The following is a 17279-nucleotide window of genomic DNA, read 5'->3' as shown; positions in this document are numbered from 1 at the left end:
CGTGCACCGCTCTGCCGTTGCCGCACTTCTTTGCTTGTTTGTCACGTCAACGTTAACTCTTTCTTTATTGTAGCCCAAACAGTGAATGAATGAATGAATGAGTAAGTGGACGAAAGCAGTAATAATCCATTCCGGGACTAGGAAACAAGTGACAAATCTAGATTTCATACTGGACAGAGTAGTAGAACGTGTCTAAATAGTATTGCACGCGTAGCACTGGTAGGGACTTGAAATCTGGTACGCATAAGAACAGTTTGACCTGCAAGGGAAGAAAAGTCGTCTTCTGGCAACCTTGAGATATCGATTAAATCCAGCTCATCACTTGTATCGTGATACACTGAGGAGTACGCATTCACTGGAGATAGCTCAAGACCCTTAGCACACTCCGAGGGTGTGCTGTTGGAACCCCATGGTGTGAGCGAACGAACGAATTTTTGCTTAGCTCTAAACTCAGTCAACCCTAATCTTATTCTACGTTAAATTAACATAATTTCACGCTATGCCGTGCTCTGTGAGCATGCTGAGAGCTCGCCAACGCCTCCCCCGCGACCTCTGGTGCCAACAGCAACATCTGGCGAGGTCACTTCGTTCGCACACAGCTCTGTCAAGCGCTGAGGCGTCCAAAAGGCCACGGCGAGAAAAGCATGCGTGCGGCTCGTACACAGGAACACAAGCAGACCACTGCTGTCAACGTGGGCCGAGTCCGACTTAGTGGCGTTTCGAAATGAAGCGGCGCCAGCGCATTGACAGGACTGGTTGCCCCACCCAGTTGCAAGGGGTCGCCACCGCACCTCAGGAAAGAGTGGCAGATTGTCGCCAAGTTGTTCTGCAGAGGCGACGCGCGGTGAGCACGACGTAGGTCAGGGACAACGGCGCGAAAACTATCGGCGGATAAAGAAGCAAGGGTTTAGTTTGTCATTCGCCATTACAGACTTCAAACTAGCAGTCCGGCAAGGGCGTTGCCCTCCTGTCGCAGAATGGACCGAAGTTAAACCCTCGGGGGTAGATCAGTGCCAAGCCTCTTGTTTTAGGCAGCAGAGGCGTTCCTTTAGCAACAATATCCAGTGTGGCGGAAACCGTTTCCCGCTACTTCGATTAGCTAGAGTTGTGTTCGCCACTTGCACTTGGCCGACAAACACCGGCACAATGCGAGTGCGCTTCAACTATAGGCAACAATTGAGCCGTTGCTTAAGTACCTCAGAGGCTGTCAACAGCGCGAAATCTTGGATCCAACAAGGGCTGGAGTAAAGTGCAGCTTTGCGCAACGGTTGCTGTGCGAGTGACAGCATCAAAAACGACAGTCAACGACGTGTCGCGCCCCTTATTGAAGTTGCAATGTGTTTCCCCACGGCAGCTGAATGAAGGCGGTCCCCTCGCAACTGGGCCTCCAAATGCGGCCGCCGTGGTCCTCGCTGCAGTCGGTGTGCCTTAGGCAAGTGCTCCGCCGTCGGAGCCCCCACGCTCCTCACGGAGGGCTCGACAACGCTTTCGCTGCGAGACGTTCGCTCGGTTGCCCCGGCGCTGCGAAGCGCGTGAATTGACGCGCTGGTGCGATGACGCACTCATTATAGTTTTCGTGAATCGGCCCACAACACCTTCACAGTTGGGTGATGTGCGTATACTGTGAGAATCAAGCGGTCTAGTTTACCGGGTGCGTCAGAGGGCGGTGCAGGGAACTAGAATAACAAAATAAAAATAAAAATGTAGAGGAAGAATAACGCGAGATCGGACGTAATCTGACCTCACTATGGCGGTCACTCGACAGAAGTCACAATACTATGGGGCACCTAGGCCTCCAAGATTTGTGGTGAATTAAACAAATTTGCTGTTCGCGAACAGTGCATACCACGTGTCTAGAAGAACAAGAGGTTGTGTCTATTGCAGCTGGACGTCAGGGATTTCCTTCAGTTAAATGTCCGCATGTCCTCCCCGATCATCAAATTTCAGAATTTGCAAGGGATCATTCGGCGACGTATGCGCTCGCCTGGAGGAGCGAGCGACCGTGTCTTGACGGCATCGTACGTGTATCGTGTCCAGGTTTCTCTTCACTAAATGCTTTCTGCCGGATGACACACGGATACGCCTCTCGGGAAAAGAGGCGGCGGGTTACCCATGGCTGAACAATGTAGATGCGGTCCGAGCTTACTCTGCACTGCGAAACGCAGCTGAAGTGTTAGGAAGACCGCATGACTAGCAATACGTTACGTGTATGTTGAAGGCGGCGTTAGGGAGGCTCCTTTTAAATGTTCTAATAATTTCGTATTTTAAACTGAACGTTAAACAGAATGTACCTGCCGTACCCAAGGCAAACATCCTACCTTTTAATGCAACGCATTTATAGTAGGCACCTTCCGTGCTTCAGATCGTGGAATGTGCAGCGCACCTTTTCAGAGCGTCGCAGTCCTCCGCGAGCCACATTCTAACACCTCCTCCTGAGGCCAGAGGACTTAACACAGAGCTACGGGCAAGAGATAGCATTTTTTAATCAGCATAGTACAATTGCCTCTGAACTGCCATACGACGGTCTGTACAAGTCGTGCGTATTTTTGACAACGACCGGTACAGGCCTTTTCCTATCTAGAACGAGATTTTCAAAGACCCCCCAGACGCCGACCGTGGAGAGTGAACGGAAGCGTTGATGCAACGCAGTTTCCGCAAATCTTCCATGATGCCGCCGGCATTTCACTGCGGTCGCTCTCGTTTTCGCATTTATCGCGCAAAAGCTCTTTGGGTTCACCCTGCATCAAACAAGCGGCGTATTTGCGCATAGTGCTGAATAAGCGTTGTCTGCGTAGCAAGCTTGCGCAAAGTTTGGCTCGACGCAAACCTTCCTATCACATCACACCCTCTGGCTCACCTCTGACCCGCTGGCCGACCACCTGTCCTCGACTGTGGCCCAAAACCTACTCGACGCCTTGAGCTACGTCAAAATAAATTTTAATCCTCTCTATCCTCTGGCCCGAAACTTGCTACGCAATTGTGGTCGTCTCGCTGTCGTTTCTTTCGCTGTACTTTAACTACGATGTCTACGTGACTGCAGCTCAGCTATAAACCAGACGTGTACAATCCTCTATGATCTTCCGAGACCCCATTACCCTGTTTTCTATTACCACCGGACTCGAGCAGAGTGCATTTAAGGTCGAACACTCGGCTCCTTTGGGGGGAGGGCATGTGCACGTGGACGATGCCGGGTCAGCTGCATGCGTCGCGACCGAACGCGCGTCTCTTGCACGCACAATGCGCGGGACGAGCGTGGGGGCCTCGAACGGTCTATCTCTTTCTCCGCGGAGCGTACACAGATGCTATATACACTCACACACAAACAGTTATTCTATGGGGGCAAATAAAGGATGTTAGCGAAAGATGACGGCCTTGGCTCTTGTTTCCTCTTTCTCACGGCGGAACGCCGAAGCGGTGGTCTCAGTCCGAGCCCCGGAAAAAAACGGCTTCTGGTATCGCATGTGCAGGCCCTTCTCTAAAATCGTCTCAGCATTATCCCTTCACCTCCTCTCTTACCCTGTGGTGCACATGCGTCGGAGCGGCGGCGTCTAATGTCCAACCGATGCGCGAATCTAGAGGACTTGCTTTTGTGTGCAGGAACGGGTGGCCTGTCGGCCACATTAGACAACTGGGCGATATCGTTAAGGCTCCCGTTGTGAAGAAAATCCGGCGTCAATAGTGATGGCGTTGCGAGAGAAAAGTCCCAGGAGAAGCAATTTAACAAGGGGCCGCCTAGGTCACGCGGCATTGTGGCGTCATCACAGTCTGCCCACTGGATCGTGAGCAATGTGACCACCGTGGCAGTTAAATAGTTTATTGGTCGCGAGAAGTTGAATCGCACAAGCCGCACCGATGGCAGCACCGATCGCAGGGCCATCGCTTAACCGCTCCGCCAGGCGTGGTATGAAAGTAAAGTCGAAAATGACCGCATATGTGGCCTCAACCAACTAAAGCTGCCGCGTCATACCCTTAAGGCGGAGCTTCAGTGTATCCGGCAAGAGTATGGTCAGAAACCCGAAAATATTGCGTGGAGCAGGTGTTCAACGTTTGATGTATATCTGCAGAACGTTTTCAACAATCGTCGGCGAGGTTTTGAACTGGGAAAGGAAACACATTGCGTATGGTGTGACAGGTGCTGCCTGGTCATGAATTCAGGCGTTTTCTGCTTCTGACCGCTTGACGGCATATCGTAGTATATAACTGTGTGCTCTGCAAACTGCGTCTTGTTTCACGGGGATATCGAATGCAGGGTGAGTACTGAAGACCCAGGCGACCAGCGCCGACTTTTAACTCTTGTGTTTCGATTGAACCGTTCGGTAACACAAGCAAAATGATCCCTTTTTATTGTGCGAGCGTCGTTTATATGTGCTCCCAAGGTGACGCCGCGGGCGATAGGCAGCACGCTATCGCTTGAGGTGACGGCACGCACTTGCTGCCTGCGGGCGGTTGACGACAAGCTTGCATGACACAGCACATCTCCCCGTTTTACAAACTATCTTTCAGGTGTACGTCGTTGCCTGGTAGACCGATGAACCGGCGACTCCACTGGGGCGAGGTTCGCAATGTTGTCTGGGTCGGGCGAGGTTTGGTTAGGGTGTCGGGTGCTGTGGCGCAAGCCAGCGGCTTCGTGTCGGAGCCCTTGGGTTTGCGCGGTCCCAGTTGAACCGCATGACGACGATGCTTGCCGTTCGACGAAGTCACAGGCGCCATCCGAGTCCCTTGTGTGCTCACGACCACTGCAGGCAACCACCGGGGCTGGCGGTGAAAACTGAGCCAGACCGGCCGTCCTGCAAAGAACGGCATCGTAGACGCACGCGTTTCAAATTGCGGTTCACCGGCTGCACTCGGAAGGCAACAGTCCAGTCTGGTCCGGAGCCGGTACCCCAACAGCAGCTCGGATGGAGACTTTCCACCCTTGGCAGGTGGCGGAATAAAAACCGACTAAGGCGGGTGACGAGGCTGTCCCCTGAGCTTTTTGAAGGCCTTCCTTGATCGTGCGCACCGCCCGTTCTGCCAGGTCATTCGACTTCGGGTGGTAAGGCGCAGTCGTCACATGGTTGACCCCGTTCATTTTTACGAAGTTCTTGAACACTGCAGAAACATATTGTGGCCGATTATTTGAAACCAATGTATGGGGCAGTCCGAAGCTGACAAATATGGCTCTAAACACTTCCGCGGTGGACTCTGACGTCGTGCTTCTCATCGGTATGGCCTCTAGCCACTTGGTCTCGGCATCCACCACCACTAGCAGCATCTTTCCCTCGATGGGGTCTGCGAAGTCAATGTGCACTCGATACGACTTCTGGCCACGGTGCCGGAGGCATCACATTGGCTTGTGCACATGAATCACATTCGCGTACTACCCTCTCGATATCGGCATCCAGCCCTGGGTACCAGAAAATGCTTGGCGCCAAGGTTTCCATCGCAGTCATTCCTGGGCTGGGTGCGTTTCATGGAGGAGCCTCAGAAGACCTGCAGCGGACGCTGACAGCACGACTATTTTATGCCCCTAGTAAATGAGGTTATGACTAACAGTCAACTCATTTTTTTTAAAAAAAGAACGGTCGGAACCGCCTCTCTCTTCAAGATAGGTCGGCCAGCCATGCAGGATTCATTTCCGCACTTGCTGTAACAGAGGGTCACGGCTGGTTAGGTCCGCCAACTCTCTGGCACTGACGGGGGCCGCATTGACAGCCTCAGTATATAATACATACTCGGGCGCGTCTTCCTGTTCGTTAGGCTGCTCCCGCAGAATAGAGAGAGGGATACGGCTGAAGGCATCAGTGTTGACATTTTCGGACCCCTTACGGTATGACAGGCCGTACCGATATCCTCCCAAGAGCAAGGCCCAACGCTGAATGCGTGCAGCCGCCATCGGCGGAATCGCCTTGACCGGGCTGAACAGTCCCGTCGATGGGTTGTGGTCTGTTACCAGCTCGAAGTGGTTTTCATAAAGGTAGTCTAAACCTGGTTACGCCGAACACGAGAGCCAGCGCCTCCTTTTCTAGCTGGGAATAGTGTTTCTCGGCTTACGATAGCGTTCGTGGTCTGAATCCTATGGGATAATCCACGCCGCCGACACGATGCGACAATACGGCTCCCACACTCACTGCTGACGCATCACACTCTAAACGAAGAGGCTTGTTTGGGACGGAATGCACATTCTTTGCTCCCTTAGCTGCTTCGAAAGCCATCTGCTGCTGTTTGCCCCCAGAACCACTTCACGCATTTCGCCAACAACGCGTATAAGGGATCCAGTAGAGTTGACACGTGTGGCAAGAACTTGCCGTAGTAATTTAAAAGGCTCAAAAAAGCTTTCAGCTCACTCACCGATGTGGGTCGTGGGGCGTCGAGCAGTGCCGTTATGTTATCGCTTTTAGGCCGTAATCCGTTGCTATCAATGCAGTGTCCCAGAAACGTAACTTGCCCTTGTCTGAACTTGCATTTCTAAGGCTTTAAACGCAGGCCGTGCTCCCTCAGACGTTGCGGCACTTGCTCCAGGACCGTGTAGTCATTCGCTTTTTCAGCCACAATAACAACGTCCAGATAGACCTGTACCCCGGGAATCCCGCTAAGCACGGCTTCCATGCGTCGCTGGAAGATTGCCAGCGCTGAAGACACCCCTAAGACTAGTCTGTTGAAGCAGCATAGGCCCTTGTGTGTTTTCAGAACAGCTAGCTTCTTCGCGTCTCCTTCCAGGGACAGCTGATTGTAGGCGTTACGAAAGCCCAAGGTGCTGAAAACTTCTCCGCCGTTGAGATTCTCAAAGATTTCATCAACCCGTTGCAACGGACATTGCTCCATCAGCTCATCGTGAGACAGCCCGCTTGGTTTTCTCGACGTCGGACGTGAGCGAGCCGATCGGACGAAATTGGCTGTGTCTGACTCGAGGGAGGGTATGGTCTCCGCATGTGTTGCGCGTTTTCCGCAGCGGCCTCAGCAGAAAGGACGAAGTCTTCGGCTTTCTTTAACGACAGCGGGTCAACAGGTGACGTCTTCACCCCGAACACCGCATATTATGCAGTCCAGCATCGCTCCAAGATTGCAGTCTTCGGCCAAGCGGCGAAGTGCGGCTATGAAATTTCCGAACACTCTTGACCTTCTGCTTGCGTGCGCGTGAAAAACCGCTAACTGGCTGCTGTTTCGTTGCTTTGCAGCTCGTAATGGCTCTGCAGGTGCCCGACGACATCTCTGCATTGGAGGTCGTTGACGCTCTTGGGGTGGAACCGTCCTTGAAGAACCTTGACAGCGCTGTTGAATAGAGCGGCGACCAGCAGAGCTCGTTGCTTTGCCGTATCTATGATTTCTAGCGCTTCAAAATACGCTTCCAAGCGTACCCTGTAGGCGGACCAGCTGTCTGTGTTGGTTATTTCACGCGCGACAAAAAAAAAAGCTATACACCATGTCCCAATTTGACGTAAGGTGCATCAGCAGCAAATAGGATAGGAGGAGGTAACGAGTGGATAGAAAGAGCTTATCTGCCACAAATTAATCTGCCGAAAGCGGGAAAGGAGGAGGGATTGGAGAAAATGTGAAAAGCATAAACGCTTCATTGCATACAAGAGATAACCGAAACTGAGCCAGTTAAAAGCAAGACTATGATGTATAATCAAGCCGGAATGAAAAGCGAATAGCGCCTGTGAACAAGATAAAACATTTTACTTATGTACTTTTAGCTGCACTGTACAACTGACCTTGTTAATATTTCATGGCAGAAGATCAACCTAAGTATGTATTCATGAACCGGTTGTAAAGGAAAAGTACAGAAGTACTCGCATTTCATTCCTGCCTGACTGTAATACATTTAAACGCACGGTACGTATTTAGTAGGCGAGCACTCTTAGAGGTATTGACGAAACAATATTTCTGAACGACATGTCGCTAGCAGTGCGACTTGACTTACTTTTAAGCGTATCGCTGTCGCACAGAGTGATTTTATTTGGCGATAGATTTTTATAGCTGCTCGTCGCAAGAAAGAGCACGGTGCTGCAATGCTTCTGCCTCGATTTCTAAGTTGGGGAAATCAGATAAAAAGATTCTTGTCCGTTCCTCGCAAGTTTAGTGCTACTCGGATCACAGCGCGAGCAAATACTCAAAGTGACAGCAAGCACTTAAAAGACATGAGGCGAGCAAATCCTCGGCTTTTTATTTGCACAAAGCCGATAGTCTCGAACCCCTTGACATCAAAGGAAAACAACAAGTTCAACAGTTACGGCACCTTCAGGGAAACAAAGATATGCGCTTGAATTACGACCTACATTTTTTTTTAGCAAGATCGGCGAAAACAGTGACCTTGAGAGAGAGCTCAATGGCGCGCAAGAAAGGGTAAAAAGAAAGACAAAAATGAACGGAAAGGTAATTCTGTTTTATCATTTCAGTAAGGGAAAACAAATAAATATTCGCGTGGCGAAAATATTTAAATGAAATACGATACTAATTACAAAAAACTATAGAATATTTGCAACTGAATCTAATGGACCTAAAAAATTAATGAAACATAGGCAGCCACACGAGTCACGGCCGCAGCACAGTCGAGTGATGGACGGAACGAAACAGAGAACTAGGCAGTCCGGCGCTGAAATGGCTTAGTCGATGACAAGCACCGAATATTAAAACTAATCTTTAGCAGCTGAATAGACTTGGGCTCTCAGTAAGAGCAGGCGCTCGCACAACTGCCAGTCCATCTGTGCTCCGACAGAGAGGCCACCGACGACGGTCGGCTCCCCCGAGGGCCCCCGTCACCAGTACTGCAGGTTGGTGCGGGTGATGAGGAATAGCGGGAAGGGCTGCAGCCGGTTGGCCAGCGTGGCGGTGCGTCGCAGCCGGTGCGCCCGGAACGCCCTCTGCAGGGTGCGCGCGGCGCGCTCCAGGCGCAGCCGCTCGCAGCCGCGCACGAAGAACTCGGCGAGGATGTGCGCGGCGCGCTGTTCCTGCTGCCGCTGCATGGTTCCCGAGATGGGGCGCATGTCTGGGCGCCGCAGCTCCGGGTAGGCGGCCGCGGCGGCCGCCTCCAGGCTGCGCCGCAGGGGCTCGCACAGTGGCTCGTACATGTTCATGCGCACGCGCAGCAGCGACTGCAGCAGGTGCACGTAGTGGACCTGCGCGCACACAAACTGCAGGCGTCCTCTTGCGGGGCTAAGGGCGCCAATTTTTTACGCAAACCACACAGTACAGGACGGGCGCTGACGTAGGGTTATTGAAAGCCACATGTTGCATATATAGAGAATGTGAACGCATGCGCATTCTTTACATGGTAAAAAAGACAAAAGGAGGAAAACCAACAACAAAAAACACACTCAAAAACTACTCATTATCGCGTATTTTTTAGCAATCCATGCTCGCTTTCTCGTATAGGAGATAGAAGTGGTGCTGACGCACATGCCACGTCTCTCTTTGATAAAAAAGGTTTCTGCCAGTCTATCTTTGCTTCTAGCTAGAATTTTAATCTAGCTAAGTCGTGGTTCACAGTTTTTTTTTTCGTTTTTATCAATGCAGCAGCGGCAATGGGCGGGTAGGTTTTCGGAGGAATCTGATGCGTTCCCTAACGACCTCTTATGTTCCCCTTCACGCTCGTTTACGCAGCGTCCAGTCTGGCCGACGTATACCTCGCCACATGCAAGGGAGACCTCGTAGACCACTCCCGGGGCACACCTTCCGTAGGGCTTCGAGTGCTTCTTTCCACACCCATATGTTGCTTTGGCACCGCTGCTAACCTTGGGGCACATCTTGGCCAATTTGCCGGGGGCGGAGAAGATCATGGGGACTCCGTACTTGCTGCCAACCGGTTTTAAATTGTGGGACACCTTGTGAATGTACGGCTGGTTTCGCTTCGACGAGGTCTTCTTTCCGCCGTTGCCCCTTTGGCTTACCCTTAAGTTTCTGCAGCAGTGCCTCGGTCACGGCAGCCAAGACGTGGTCAGGGAACCCTGCTTTACGCAGTCTATTCACCTCACACGCATCATGTGAGGGCACGACTTGAGGTTCCATAGAAAGGGTGGCAATAGCCCTCTTAGCAGTTTTTGATTGAGCCGAATCGAACGGTAAAAAGTCCTGTCTGGTCTTTCTGTGTGGTTTGTGTTACACAATCCTCTTGGAGCAAAGAGCACGCCGCCTCCGACTGCATGATCGTGCAAAGCTATCTTGTACGGTGCTACAAGACATTTGACAAGTGGAGATTACCCTGTCTCCGGAGAGCAGCGGCACGTCCATGATGGCTAGCGCCAGCATGTTGGGCCGGGGCAGCCGCAGAGGCCGCGGCAGCGAATCCAGCAGAGTCGGCAGTGCGCACAACGGCAGCGTCCGACGGGCGGCGACGTCCAGCCGCGCCCAGGCGCTCGCGAAGTCCACCATGTCGGCGTCCGACAGGCCGCTCAGCTCCGTGTTTAGGGCCTGCAGGTGGCGCGAATGTGGACGACCCCTGGCGGGCGGTTGCATCGTACCTGTTCGTATCCGGCCAGCAGCACGGCGACGTACGAGTTGAAGATGATGAAGTTCGAGATGAACAGGTAGGAGACGAGGTAGGCGACGGCGAGCCCCTTTCCGGCGGGCAGCAGCCAGACCAGCACCTCGTTCCACGCGCTCGACGTGGACAGCCGGAAGAGCAGCAAGAGCGCGCGCCACAGCTGACCGAAGTTCACCAGGCCACTGCACGCCAACCAAGGCAACCCCTTAAGTCGTAACGAATTTTTTTTTTACGCACGTCGGGAAATTTATGTCATCTTGGTCATCAGTGTTAAGAGTCATAAACGTAGCTAGTCCTACGCCACAAATCAACGACACAAATAAAAAATACAAATCACTACCACTTCTCTACCCTCAACACCTCTCCACCTAGAAATTTAGGACCACCCCTCAATTTCTATTCCGAAGAAACCCGGATGCCAACGCTTTCCCCTTTCTTACGCCTTGGTAGCTCCAGACGTTTCTTTCGCAGCAGCACATGCACGTTCACTATTTCTTGCGACGGCACAATCTATACCGCGGGCTATGCCTGGCTTACTGGCTGATTCGTACAAATCCATTCTTGAATCGACATCCCGGCGGTAAACGGACGGAAAAAACGACTATATTTCCTTTTTCTGCCGCTCTACTTGGCGAGATTGACATCGTGCTACAGAAAATAGTGCCCATTCTTCTTACTTTAGTGATTTTGTGCTTGCGGCCAAGAACTTGTAGAAACAATGCGAAGAAAACGAAGATGACAGAAAGGCACACCTACGGACAAGACGGCTCCTATAGCGTTCGCGGATTCTAATATTTTTTACTGTTCAGACGACAGCGCTGTGCAACGGAATTAAGCTCCCGGAGGTTACATACAGAAATCATTCACGCAGTTTAAGAACAGGGTGCATATATATGCGCTCAAATTGATTCGGGGAGGGGTGTTGTCAGGCTCGGCATGACGGTCTCCCTACCGGCCCCTATTCAATTAAACTGCCTTTGAGGAGGGACGTAGAACAACAAGGCGCAGCATCCCAAAGGGGCAGCACCGCACCCGTAGCTGTCGTCGGAGCGCAGGTGTCCGAAGAGCGAGACGCCCAGCACGGCGTACACGAACATGACGAGGAACAGCAGCAGCGCGATGTTGATGAAGGCGGGCACCGAGGCGGCGAAGATGAGCACCAGCTGGCGCACGCCGCGCACCGACGCCAGGCTGCGGAAGACGCGCAGCACGGCCAGCGTGCGCATGCCGCGAAGCAGAACCCACTCGGGCCGCGAGGGGGACACGCCCCACAGGAGGGCCACGGCGCCTGCGGTCAACTCGCCCGCTCCAGCATACCGAGGGCGGAGCAAAGGGTCGCCGAATGCGTCAAGTCAGCAAAATGCGATTAATGTACGAATAAAGACAAACATTACATTTCCAGGAGTCATGTGTAGCATCGCAAAGAAGACGTCAGCAAAAATCAGCGAACGGCAACGAGAATAGAAATAAAACTTCCTCCACGATGATTTCTACCAAGTGAAGTGTTGAGAGGCGTCTTAATATACTGTAAACAAGGCTGCGTTATTGATTTTTTTTTAAATATGCATTTTTATGGTGACGAACTTGAATGCGTGGTCTATAGGTGTGGCGTGTCTGACTGACAATCCAAGGGTCTGGGGTTCTATTTACGAGGTATACTTCAATTTCCTTTCACCAAAATTCGTTTACTGTCCTAATGAAGAGTCATGTTGTGGCCTTCTAATCTCCAGTTTTTTAATTTTTAATCACTTTTCATTCCCCAGCTACACGTGTGGCGTAGCCACCATTTCAACCAGTCCGGATATTTGGCTCACGACTACAACGTCTCCGCCGGATTTTACGATAAATGGGACCCTTAACCTTGTCGCGTTAAAACTACGTGTGGCACATTCTCTTCGTGACGCTGGTGTCATGGCTACTCCGGATAAGCGTCGCCGCTCCAAGAGAGAAGTTCCTGCTACAAGCATTGCGTCAAGCGGTTGCCAGAAGCAGGGGCTATCGGGGCAAGCGAAGTGCGTGCGCATTCAGAATATTTCACGGGGCTTCCTAGCGGGATGTGTTATGCCAGCAGTCCTTCTACCATCTCAGCACGTTCGCTGCTTGATAAAAACGGAAACGACCGAAGGGCTTTCCAAGTCCGGCGCTCCCTGAACCCATGATTGCGTGTTTTTTTTTCTTTGTGCGTGCGCGTTTAAATGACACGAGATAACCGGTTCGGTTCAAAAATTGGGCTCCGCACGAAGAATTTGGTCACGAAAAGGACGGAATCCGAAGCATCCCGAAAGGAACGCAGCTCGCGGCATGCGTGGGTTTCAGGAGATTTCCGTAGTCGCGGCCATTCCGAGGAGCTCCTCGCCCGTATCCCGGCCAATTTCAGAGAAAGTGCGGTTTTATTTATTTATTTTTTCTTCCTCTCAGGTCGCCGACAAAGTGGAGGAACGCGCCCTGCTTCGCGACGACGTGATTTCGGGTTGCGACCACTCCGAAGGCTCGTAACACGTGTCCTCCTCCAGATTGAGCGCGATCTGAACAGCGTGACCCAGTACGCTTCTTTACGAGTGCTCGCCGAGGCAGTGCATCAGCGCACTGAGCGACCGGTATTCGCCACTGGCATTGGTTTCGTACCAATGCCTTTGAGGCGACTGAGGTTTAAAACTGTTTTAAGAAATAATCATGATAATAAATTAAAAGAAAAAAAGAATCGACGAGTTATTCCATAACCTAAACTGTAGGCCTTTAACCTCGTGTAACCTATCTTCGTTTTGTGCGAAATAACTCTGTACGTTTTTGCTCGTGAAAGACGAACAGAATTTTTTTTTTACTGTATTATACTTCTTTGGTTTGGTATTTTACTTTCCATGGTGTTTAACGTCCCAAAGCGACTCAGGCTATGAGGACGCAGTATAGTGGAGGACTCCGGGTAATTTTGACCACCTGGGATTCTTAAACATGCACTTATTGGCTTCAGTTAACTTCCTTTTGACTGCACTGAAGTTGTTTGAATGCGACTGCGCGTCTATTTAAAATTTCGGGGGATTGAAGTAGATGTTTTTTAACTTCTTTAACACGTCGAATAGTCCACGACGTCTCTGGTACGTTTACTCAAGGCATAAAGGTCATCAATTTCACGTATGGAAGCAAGCTTTCGATTTAATTAAATTCGAAGGGTCGGATAATATGAGGGCGGGGGGGGGGGGGGGGGGCTGTGTCCACGAAGCACGGCAAGCGTCGCTGTCCAGCGAGAGATCCTACGTTGCTCTAGTTACTGTTCTTTTTTTAGAAATTACGTCTAGAAAGTACTCCACTCTTTAATATCAAAGACGCACAACTATGAAGAATTCTGGCCGCTTTAAGCAGCAATCAGCGGCGCTCAAGAAGCTCTCATACGCCACACGGCGGGGCATTTGCGGCCGGGCGGCGAGCAAGAGTAACCCGATCCAAGCCGACACGAATCACGCGGCGGCGATCGACGTCACTTTGACGGCCACTGCCGCCAGCGGGGGAGGGGGCACTGAAGCACACACCTGGCCGCACCGTGATCGATCTGTTTAATGACAGCCGCTGCGAGCGACCATAAATATTGAAGCGACAGAGCGCTTGTGTGCTGCTGTCCGGCGCCGTGGCCTGAAGGACGCCCCCTCTCTATACCGCGGCTATCGTCGCCCGAGAAGAGGGAAAGGAGGCGGGTGAATGGGCGCAGCCCCTGATTGCGACTGCACCCCCTCTTCTCGAGGCCTGTGTTGAAACAACCGCGTTGAAAGTTGCGTTCATTCAGGAATAGGTCGCTAAGAGGAGAAACACACGGACGCAAACACCGCGAGTCGATGCTCAGCTGTGGGCGACCATGCAGAGTTCTAGTGGGCCGAAACATGCATGTAGTACTATCGAAGTTGGCTGTTGCATTACAATTGCATATGCAACTAGTGTTGTTGTCAATTCTGCGTTTTGTTCATGTAATTACCCACACACACCCAACAATGTCTCCCCAGGCGCTGTTGGTACCTCGAATACAAATTTAAGTGCATACGGCTTCTCTCTTCGCTTCGCGCGATACGGGTCGCCTCAGTGGTCTCACCGAAACTCGTCTGCGTTTGTCAAAGTTATGAGAGCTGCTCTCCGTGACACGTGCTAAGTGCTTCCCGGGACTATAACGTACGTTGCCAGGCGGTGGTAGTTTGTTGTCGGGAAAGAAGGAGTCTCGGCCAGTTCAGTGGCTGCAGTGTTTAACGACGCTATCAATGTTCCATGTCTTTTTTCTCGGTATAAATCGTCGGGTAACGGCGATTTCGTGTCTGCAACAATGCACGAACGCGCGATAAATTCCCTGTCGCGAGCCACGTTTAGCGAGCTGGTGTACGCCTCTGAACGCGTTTACGCTTTCCACGAGGTGTTGCGTGGTGCAGCAAAACAGAACAGCTACCAGGCTCAGTGGATAAACTCCGCTGAGTGCCTCCTCGACTGCGCGCGCCCGTTCGGCCAGTCATGTAGGGCATTTGCTTTTTTTTTTCTTACTTTCTTGCTGCTCTCCGCGACGGTAATCAAAAATCGATGCGATGGATCATAATGCATAATATGCGTAATGTTTCGCTTTCCGAATGGGAGCGACCGACAGGAACGAATTGTCTGGCGGAAATTATGGCGTCCCAGCTCCCGCAAAAACTTCCGTCAGCGACTACTAGACTCGCCTGGGCGCGGGAGCGGTGCTCAGTCACCGAACCCTCTCGCGCTGTCTCACTCGGAGAGACATTGTGCAGGAAAGTACACGCCGGATACACTTGTATAACAACGATGCTTTTGGAAAGACAGTGAACCTATAGCTAACATGCGCAGAAACCTTTCGGCAGGTGTACGCACTGAGTTATGCGCAAGAGTGTCTCGATATTCGGCTGACCAGCTCATTCGTGCACTTTTCCACCTTTTGTATGCTATCTCTGTTCTCATCTGGTTGACCTTGGCGGTCCGGAAGGTAGAAGCACGAGTAATCTGCTGCACTTGGGGAGGACCGTTCGCGCAATTGCGGCACGAAACTGCATCCTCTAGCTGATGAAATCCGACTGTGCGGCCTGCCCGTGGCCCCCCCTGCCACCGGATACGGGCCGGTGTAGTTTCGGCTACTAGGCTTTGTTCCGGTGCAACGCCAGCGGTGGGGATGGGCTGGCCGGGGCCCGTCCCCTGGGGATGCAAAACCCCATGGGAGTGGCAGCGACTCCCAAGCGACTGAGTGGGCCAGTCGCGCACGTGAGGTCCGATGCCTGTGCGGAGGCAGGCCTGGTTTCATAATCAGGTTGGACTCACGGAATTGGGCTCAAAAAGTGCTCGAAAATCAAAAGGCCTCTGCACGCGGGGGCGTGCGTAGCTACCGGCTGGCGCGTCGGTTTCTGGCCACGGAGAGGCCAGGTCCGCGCGGGGGTTTCCAGCAGAAGGGCTCCTTGGGAGCGATGTCCTCGGGGAAGCAGCCAGGGATGGCTGACCGCGGGGCCGTGAGGCTAGAGCGCGGGACGCCGAGGTAAGGGGGACCTTAGTAGGATCGATGCAAAAACCGTCGATGTTGTGGAGTAGCGGTGGAGTAGGCCCGGGTTATCTCACCCTCGGCCAGGTTCTTGGTTTGTGGCCCGGTCAGCCCGGCCCTGAACACTCCCTCCTCAGTAGGTGCGGAGCAAGCCAGGGGAGGAAATAAGTGCAAGGTTGGTTGGTTGGAAGCACAGGTGGGTCCCTGGGAGTCTAATTCCATTGGCTGGATCCACCACACATACTTCCGGAGTCTGAAAAGCCGCGAAAAACACTCGACGGTTAGTAGCTGGGAGCGTTATGCAAGTCCGAACCGGACTCCTGAAAGTCGTGGAGGAGCCCGAGGCAGCTGCCCCGGGTTAGGATTCCCTGTCTCCGAGTCGGAGCTATTGCGTCGTTGGGTGGTCGGGCATCCCGTGAGTGGAGCCGCACCATTGGACAACATCGACGCCCTCCCTGTCCTGGCCAGACAGGAGTCGAGCGATGATAAAATGAGGGTCAATATCTCGCTGTCCCCATTCCCATCACATTACCCATAACCCTTCCCTCAGTCCCATTCCCACAACCTATGTCCCACCCCCTCCGCTAAGTCCCAGGGGAGATCAGGGGAGTCTCCCCGGGCCCGCTCCCCCGGCTGTGGGTCGCTTAGTAGCATTACCCCATTTTTTTATTTTCCCACCTGCGGGTGGCAAAAGCACAACATTGCCTTCGGGCCTTTTCATTTATATTACGATTGGGTTAAGCCTGTGATACTTAAGTGGTACAGGCAGGAGCTTATTGGTTTACGTTTTTTTTATGGCAGCTCCACCATACTCTTTGATCGTTTAACTTCGAGAGGAAATTGTTGTCTGACGATGCCGGTCGACTGACTTCACTTGGCACAATTCATTTCATTGCTGCGTCCTGAATACTTGGGGCAGAAAGTGCCAGGTCGTTTCGATTTCTGAGCGCCTGTCTCTGCATCGAATAGCCTCGGACGCATCGAATGCAACAGGGAGATTTTTTTTTTCAGATAAAAGCTATGCATAAATAGAAAGAGCATGACGTATACGCGTGCACTTTGAGTATGCGAGCTAGACTAAAAGTTACGGGTGCAGCGCGTAGATTCCGCACGACAGCGCGAGCTGCACGTCGCAACCCAAGTTGGCACACTGTGGTTGCAACGAAGTTCCCTCATTTCTCAACTAACTTGGTCCACTAAGTTTTGACGCCAGGTGCGCATACAAGAGCGCCCATTGTCGGGCACGCTGTTTCGCGCTTCCAAGCGGAGCATTCTTTGCCAGGCTATGCGATTGGATACGACACGACA

The 17279-nt window shown here is 52.2% G+C and overlaps 1 protein-coding gene across 1 annotated transcript; it reads right to left on the bottom strand.

Moving 5' to 3' along the window:
- Positions 1-8531: 8531 nt before the first annotated feature.
- Positions 8532-11688, bottom strand: LOC144124402 (sodium channel protein 1 brain-like). The gene is made up of 4 exons (XM_077657028.1): positions 11495-11688; positions 10440-10644; positions 10180-10389; positions 8532-9098 (listed from the first exon to the last, which is right to left on the bottom strand). The coding sequence occupies exons 1-4, from the start codon at positions 11686-11688 to the stop codon at positions 8739-8741; spliced, it is 969 nt and encodes a 322-aa protein (XP_077513154.1). The 3' UTR covers positions 8532-8738.
- Positions 11689-17279: the final 5591 nt, after the last annotated feature.

The sequence above is a fragment of the Amblyomma americanum genome, chromosome 3, assembly GCF_052857255.1.
Source record: "Amblyomma americanum isolate KBUSLIRL-KWMA chromosome 3, ASM5285725v1, whole genome shotgun sequence".
NCBI classification, from domain to species: Eukaryota; Metazoa; Arthropoda; class Arachnida; order Ixodida; family Ixodidae; genus Amblyomma; species Amblyomma americanum.
Note: the sequence above shows the minus strand (reverse complement) of the source record. Positions and strands in the feature narration are given on the sequence as shown.